The sequence below is a fragment of the Pholcus phalangioides genome, unplaced genomic scaffold (genome assembly GCF_987345545.1).
Source record: "Pholcus phalangioides strain wild (caught in Gottingen) unplaced genomic scaffold, Ppha-v1.0 ptg000010l_1, whole genome shotgun sequence".
Lineage (NCBI taxonomy): Eukaryota > Metazoa > Arthropoda > Arachnida > Araneae > Pholcidae > Pholcus > Pholcus phalangioides.
The window spans coordinates 36520612-36529369 of NW_028301603.1; the positions used below are offsets into that span (position 1 = coordinate 36520612).

Sequence of the window (8758 nt, forward strand, 5' to 3'; positions counted from 1 at the left end):
AATTACGCGCGTGGTATGAGTAATTTTATTACGCCGACGGTGTCTCAAATTAATCGAATTATCTAAATTATTAATTTATCTATTATCGAATGACTATGTTCGTTTTGTCGCGAGAAAAATCATACATGTTGACAAACATCGTTAGAAATATTTAAATTTGGTAGGTGGAAAAATGTAAATTTCAACATTTTAAGAAATACAAATTTTAATTAATTACATTTTTTTTACTTTATTAACAATTGACGTAGACGGTGTTCGTTTTCTTCGGAAGAAGGGGAAAATTTCTGTTTCAAATTCCAATTCTGGCAGAAGTCTGTAGTTAATACAAATTGGTTATGTTATTTCTATAAAACTGTAAATTACGGTGGAAATCGAAAAAAAAATATATATCAGTAAAAATTGTTTAAATATGCAAAAACAAATTGCAAGAAAATTATTTACCAAGAATATAGATGACTAGCTATAATACCCGGCGTTGCCCGGGTTTTCTTCAATGAGGCTTTTTTTGGATCACGTGATATCTCCCTCTTTCTTTGAGGGACATGCAAACCGTGTCTAAGTTAACCAATATGGCGACTTCCTGCGCGACTTCATGAAATAAACAAATCTACATTTAAAGAGACATAGAAACGAATATATATTTTTTTCTTTTTTAAGGGGTGCTAGGTATTTCGATCCTCCCCCCCCCCCCCACCCACCTGAACTTTAAGTTATCCATCTGCCTGTTACAGCTTTCAAAAATGCTTAATTGAAGCTGTGGAATTTTTTCGATGCACTTTTCACGGGCTCATAACTAATTTTAAGATATCCAAACCCGCATGAATTTATGCAAATAAATATCAAAAGAGACAATATGGAGACATTAATTTTCATACTTGAGAAGATATAAATGAAATCAATGATATTGCTCGAATATCCAACTCAAAAGTATAGGTTTGGCTAATTACTTCATATTTAATCTCCTGGGCTTCGTATATCTCTAAGCGAACTGAATATTTCAAAAATCGAGAATTCAATACAATTTTTAAAATTATTGATGGGGCGTAAAATCCCACTAATTTCCGCATTTCTACAGTAAAATCGACAATTTTAGCACTGATTTCTATGAGGATCACCCTTTTCCTGACTCTCAAAGCGATGATTATGACGTCTATTCAAAAATCCTCATTACTGAGAGTATATTGAAAATGTGGCAAACCATTATAAAGGCATTTTTTGCCCATTTGGGGCATTTGCCCTGGGCTGATGAAATTTTAAAGTAGCCTATCGTTCAAGTCGGGTCCCATTTGGTATATATGCAAAATTTGGCGACGATCGATCTAAAATTGTAGATTTGTATAGAGAACATACACACAGACAGACAGACAGACAGACAGAAAATCAATTTTATATATATAGAAGATTAAAAACCATTACAAAATGAGGAAACTGAACAATCCTTTATAATACAGTGAAAAAAAATTGAAATGTATATGAAATATCAAAATTGCATATTTTTAATAATTTTCTTTTACATTACAAAAAAAACTTTTTAGATGTGCAATAACTTTTAATTGTGTTATAAGTAATTTAAATACGCCAGCGATATCTCAAATTTATCGAAATATCAACACACGTTCTCATTAAAAATATCTAAATATGTTATCATTAAAAGTAAATTAGAGAGTTGGAATAATGTAAATTTCACCATTTCAAGGAACTCAAATTTTAATTAATTAATTTTTGTTTACTCTGTTAAGGACGGACGTAGGCCGTATCATTTTCTTCGGAAAAGGTTAAAAATTTCTTTTTCAAATTCCAATCCTGACAAGATTTCTATAAATATTTCAAGAGAATTTAATTTTATATATTATTTCTATAAGACTGCAATTTACGATGAAAATTAAAAAAAAGAAAAATCGAGAAATCAATTATCAAGAATTTATATAATTAATATCCATTACGAAATGTGTAAATTGAAAAATTCTTCACAATACAGGAAAAACAAAATATGAAATTTATACGAGAAATTAAAATAAACGTCATTCAATGATTTTCTTTTAAATCAAAAAGAATTTGAACTTTTTTAGATACACGAAAAGTTTTAATTATGATTTAATTAGTTTTGTTTCGCCGACGGTGTCTCAAATTTATCGAATTATCAATAATAACGTTAATTTTGTGGCTAGACGCCATATCTTCTGATAGATAGTGTTAAAAATATTTAAATTATCTCTAATTTAAATATTAATTATGGAAATTAAGTGGATTATTAAGTGGAAAAATGTGAATTCACCATTTCAAGAGAAACGGAAATTTCAATTAATTTATAATTTTTTTTTTACTTTGTTAAGGGCGGACGTAGACGGTGTTCAATTTCTTCGGAAAAGGATAAAATGTGTCTGGCTCAAATTCCAATTCCTTTAGGGGGCCGTATAGATATTACGAGAGAACTAATTGTTCATATTATTTCAGCAAGACTAATTTACGATGAAAATGAAAGAAAATTTTCATTTAAATATACAAAAAAAAGATATATTCGAAGAAAATTATTTATCATTAATTTAGATAATTAAAATCCCTTACAAAATGCTGAAATTGAAAAATTCCTTCACGATATAGCCAAAAAATTCAAAATTAATAATACGCTTATGAAATGAAATGTACACGACGCGTGTCGAATTCGGCTTTTTTGCTGTTACCCGGTAATTATGATAGTTTTTACGTACTTTTTCCAATTTCTCAGAGACGTAAATCTTTGGCCGATCGCCAAGAAAACGCAAATGAGATTAACTCTGGAACGCGTTGAAAAACGTTGATGCCAAAGATAGAAGTGGAAATTTGATAAAGTCACGGCGATAATTTGGTTTTATTTTTTTGCACGGAATTGAGTTTCCGCCCTCCCTCTTTTCGACTCCCATTATAAAAGAATTTATTCTGAAATATTTACGGAATGTTCTGGAACAACTTACAGTTCATTTTATTATTATTAACTGTCCCAGTAATAATGCCCCGACATTAACAGCTCCGGTGAGATTACCCGTGAATTGAGACATTTTTGCGGGACTGTACTAGTGAAATTTATTTATGAATGAGGGTATATATATGACGTATTATATACGTCATCGTAGAGCACGAACTTAATTGAAGAATTTATTGAAAAGCAGCGCCTATATATCGTGTGACACTGTGAGGTGTCTCAATAAATCAATAATTCTCAATGCGTTCTTGGATGACGTCTCTCGGGACCTTGCGTGTTAATCACGTGACCACGTGACAGCTGGGACGAATCCGATAATCAGACAGATTCTCATTGGCTGATTTCAACGTCTCAATCAACAGAACAGCTGAATATAAGACACGTATAGACTCAACCACACATAAGCAAAGAAGTAGTGTAGCCCAGAGATTCTTAACCGGGAGCCATATGTGCCTTGTGGTGAAGCCACGGGTGAAAATCAAGTGTCAAATCAAGTGTGGCAGGTGATCAAAGAGCAACGGAGCAGTGAAAAAAAAAAAATCGAAAGTGAAGAAATAAAGGTTTTTTTTGTGAGTGAAACATGGTGGTAAAAAGTCCGACTAGTTTTCTGAATACAGCAGAACCACTCATAAAACCAGGGCCGTCTTAACGCATGGGGACTATCCAGGCATTGTCCGGATGTATCATGTTCATAAGATCCTAGTGCCCACATGATGAGATCTGGTGCTGGGATTTTCGAGAATAAGTATGTAAATATGAGAGTGGCTATATATATATATATATACTTGCAGCTAGTACGGGGCCCCAGAACACCACTTTGTCCAGGGGCCTCATTGTTTTTGAGACGTCCTTGAACCAAACGAGAAGACGGAAGCTCACTTAACTTTATCATAGGGGTCCGGAGAAAAACTGCTCACCGTACAAATTCACTGTAGAAAATTCAAAAAGTACAAAGGGTTTCATTTCTGAATAGTGGTCCCTATACAAGACGGGGGGGGGGGGGAAGGCACGAGCAGAAACTATGGTCCAAAAGAGGCCCAAGGTTGAAAAAGGGTTAGAAAGCACTGGTCTAGCCTATAAGAGTTGTAGCAACGGTGCCCAATATTTTTCGTTTTCGGGCAGCATTAACTGAAGTTTAGGGGAATATATTTTAAATACAAGTGATATAATGGACCACACATACCACTTATAAGTCCAACTTATATTTCAATCTGGGCAGCATGTGGCCCACAAAAGATTCCAGTCAAACATTTTTTGAGCATGCCAACAGAAATAGATAGCAGAAAAGTTTCCTCTCCATTGATTAGTTCTATAGGCAATAAATTCAAGATGCCTGGATCAAGCAGGGATGCCTGGATCTTCAATAAATTCAAGATGCCTGGAGATGCTCCTTGGAGACCTTCGAAATGGTCTCCAAGGAGCCGTGGTCTTGAAACATCCTCTAATTTCAATCACACTGTTAGAAGTTTATTTTAATACTAACTGAAATGCTTCTTGATAATCAGTGTCAATGATTAATGAAGGATACAGATCATTCAGATTTCCCCTCTTTGTCGAGCTCTCGCGTCTTGCAACCGTGATTTTTAGCGGATCCTCTCTCTATAATATTGATTCGAACACATTATTAGAGGTGAGCAATAGGGTGTGTCGAAAAAAAATGGATTTTTTATTTCCAAATCGCTATAAAATGCCGAAAAGTTGCCTCCTTTAAATAAGAAAAGCGACGCAAAAAATGCTAGAAAATCGGTTGGCATCTTCCGTTCGTGCGCATCGCACTCGAAGTTAATGGATATTGACGAAATCGAACATTTCTCTTGAATGACTTAACATTAGTTAAAATTCTATGATCTCGACACTCAAATGTTTGTTATGCTTCAATATAGTTCAGTAAAGTGAAATATAAATTAAAACACCATTGCAATATTTCAATGTTCATTGGTCGTGCAACGTGTTCGAAAAACTGGAATTATTCAAATTTTTGCAAGTTGGATTGTGCAGCGTTTCACCCGTTTTGTCAGAACAGAACGACCAAGAATTCATCACAATGAGGTAGCTGCACGTCGAGTTCCACCCACACCCTACCCAATCAACCATCCCAAGTAGTCGCGTGTGTGTAATTTACATTATATTTCATAACTAGTAATCAAACTCCATGACTAGGAGAAAGATTCAGTGGTTTACAGTTACTTCTAATGTTTTTTTTCCAAGTGTATACGTTTGAAGTCTGACCTTAGGCAGAAATCAGGCACACACACACACACACACGACTGATTTTGACAATAGCGTAGATCTGATGTAGCTATATCTCTAGATTCATGTCACATACTTTAGTTGAGGCCTCAGTAACTATTTAGGCATGTCTCTTGGCTGCCTAAGTGTGACTGGAGCATTTGTGAATTGCACGTGGGAAGACCACTGCAGTGAATCGTGGATCTATTCCATTTCAACTTCCTCTCCGTCATATTTTTCAGTCGCGTGTAGATGGTGCAATGAATCAATGAACGCCAGGACTTTGCCACCGGACTTATCCTGTTGCCGAGATCTCTTCCAGCCCAGCTTCGTTACGGAGTCTGGAACAAAACGTGTGTGTGTGTGTACCTGACTGGAGAATCAGCTCGCATTCGCGCCTCGAAGTTGGGAACCACAGATATAGATGGAACATCCACAGGGCCAAAATGTTTTTCTGGGCCCATTAAATAACAGCTCGCTGGATGTGGCCGAGTATGAATCAGTAGATTATTTGATTCCAGAAGTAGACAGAAATATGCTGAGCAAAGACCAGTAGTACTGTATTTATTAGACATATCCAAAACAATAAAGCCAGGGTCTAAGTCCAGAGGATTTCTCAATTAGAGATTCTGGTCGTATGTCAGATTCTAGATGGCTAAATGTGACCAATAGAGTGCTGAGGTTGTAGGACTACCGAAGTTGAAGTTCCTGAAGTTCTCTCTTGTGGTTCCATATAAAAAAAGAACAAGTATTTATGTTTTTTTCCAGCATATCAAACATTGCGATATTTATTTGACGACTTGCTTGAAGTTGTTAATCCAGTAATTGAACGTAATGCGTTCCTTACACACCCTGAAGATTTACTGTTGGCTATGATCGTTGATACCAGAGAACACATTCGAGAGAGCTTGGATAGAGAAGAACTTTAACCCTTCATACCCCGACGGTACTTTAAAGTACCAGGTAAGATAATTTGTTTCGAACTAATTGTTTCAAAAACACTGTTTTTGTTTGTCTTTAATTAGAATAAAATTATCTACCATTACATGATAATTATTTATTATTGTCATCGCATTTATACTTTTAACTTATTATAATTTTCTTCTTGTTCTACTTTTCACAATGTCGGACATAAAGGGTAAAAAGCAAGACAATCCAGCTGTAAAAAAAAAAAACGATTAGGCACTTCGTGTTACGTAAGTTAAACTTACTTTAAGCTACCGATTACACTGCTGGAATAGGTAACCGGAATGCTTGCCTGTTGTATCCTTCCACCAATGATACGGGAAATACGTGATATTCCAACACTGTCCACATCAGAGGCACCGAAAAGTTTCTCCGACGGACAGTCGAGAGATGTATCAAACTTGTTATCGAGGCCTCAACTAAAGTTCGTAGACATGAAGCTATAGATGTACATCAGATCTCCGCTAATATCAACATCTGCTATGTCTGATTTCTCCCAAAAGTCATGTTTTGAAAGCGTCAATTTTGGTGTCTAGTTTTAAAATATAATGTAAATTACACGCACACACACGCGACTACTTTGGATGGTTGATTTGGTAGGTTGTGGATGGAACTCGACGTGCAGCTACCTCCTTGTGATGAATTCTTGGTCGTTTTGTTCTGACAAAACGGGTGAAAAGCTGCACAATCAAACTAGCAAAAATTTGGATAATTCCTGTTTTTCGAACACGTTGCACGACCAATAAACATTGAAATATTAATGATGTTTTAATTTATTTTACTTTGTTGAACCATAAAATAAGAGTAACAAACATTTGTGTCGATTTTGGAATTTCAACTAATATTAAAAAATTCAAGAAAAATGTTCGATTTCGTCAATATCCATAAACTTCGATTGCAATGCGCGAACGGAAGATATCAACCCATATTAGCATTTTCTACGTCGTTTTTCTTATTAAAGGAGGCAACTTTTCCGCACTATAGCGATTTTAAAATAAAAAACCCATTTTTTTTCGACCCACCCTATTGAGCAATCTTCCTACGCATTTCGAAGGGTACATATGCGTTCTTTGCATTTCGAGAGATATTCAATCATATCGAAGTCATTTCTGAAAATAAGCGATCCTTTTATGCATTCCTACGCGGTACGTAAGCTTTCTGCTCATTTCTAGTGGTACTCTTCAAAAGAGGTAAGTGATCCTCCTACGCATTTGCAGAGGTACGCAAGCTTCTCGAACACATATAAACAGTTGAGCGATCCTCCTGAGAATTTAAAAGGGAACGCATGCCTCCTATTCTAGGGGTGCTTAAGAAAAGTCCTTGGGAAGTTTCCAGAGGGTCCATGAGCTATGATGAGAAAACAATTAAAACTCGTCTTTTTTAAAGTATATACTAAATATTATTTTGAAAAAAGGCGTCGTCCTTCAATCTTACCGCTATCAGGAAAGTAGTACTAACCTTGATTTTTATTAGTAAAGAGGTCCGTAGCCTTCATTATATAAGTAAAGGGGTCCATGGAACGCGAAACGATAAGGACCCCTGTTCTATGCTTTTCCAGGGGGTACACAAGTCTCGCACACATGGATATGGTATATGTAAACCTCCAATGCATTTCTGGGAGGAGAGCGTACTTGAATCCAGAAAGCTTGGAACCACTGCTCTAGAGAGCTTGGCATGTTATGGATCACGATCATGTACTGCCCACGTGACCTCCCCCCCCCCCGTTAATATCTATGGGCGGGACCCCCCAATGCCAGGACTCATAGCAGGCCCCTGTCATTGATTTTCTTGTGAACGTATAATATATAAAAAATAAAAATTAAAAACAGTAGCACATCTATACCTGGGGGCCTCCCGGGATACAACCCTGTTGGCATCCCTCTCAAAATTAGGGGGGGCTCGAGAAAAAAATCAGCTTGATCCAACAGCATGAAAAGACTACATTTCTAAAATTTGACTTACCTAAGGCTTTCAGCTTATTCATCTGAACAACGTAAGGATATTAAAATCCATGACCTGGTCATGAGGGGAGGGGGGGGAGGCGAAATCACGTGATTCTTATCCGGTACCGATGAAGTACTTCAATGGTAATGAACATGCCAATCGGTCACCGGAAGGTAATTGATCACAAGTCATAACTGGAAGTTTGTTGTGGATTTCTCTTTGGTGGACGTGTGTGCGCGTCGCGTACAGGGGGCAGCTGCAGTCCCGCGCACACGAAATCACCCGGATACGGAAATATAAATATATATACACACATTCATGTACATGTACAAACATTCCTGAAAACTTTCCAAGTCGCTATACAACCAAAGATACAGAACACAGAACCAACGACTCACCACACTGATGTTCGCTTCGTGGTCTTCGCTTTGTCGGTGGAGTTTCGGATCTCCTGAGCATAAGTGAGCATTAACTAATTGATAGAAGAGGCTATTATATCATCAAAGAAATTGGGACCCCGGTCCTTTTTTTTTTTGTTTTCCTTGAAGGGTCCTACTCACACGTTTTCTTTTTCCCCACTGGTTGTGACCATCACATCACATGGTTGTTATGTGTTTTGCGGGGTTGGGCCGTCCGTCCGTGTATCATCTCAACCAACCC

General features: G+C 36.7%; 1 protein-coding gene across 3 annotated transcripts in view; it reads right to left on the reverse strand.

Moving 5' to 3' along the window:
- The window catches only part of LOC149081365 (uncharacterized), a 138934-nt gene extending 130176 nt beyond the window's left edge, over positions 1-8758 (reverse strand). For all 3 annotated transcript variants that reach the window (XM_089238176.1, XM_089238177.1, XM_089238175.1), the window contains exon 1: positions 8497-8758. In XM_089238176.1, coding sequence (XP_089094302.1) covers positions 8497-8557 — 61 coding nt within the window. In that variant the 5' untranslated portion in view covers positions 8558-8758. The remainder of the gene's footprint in view (positions 1-8496) is intronic.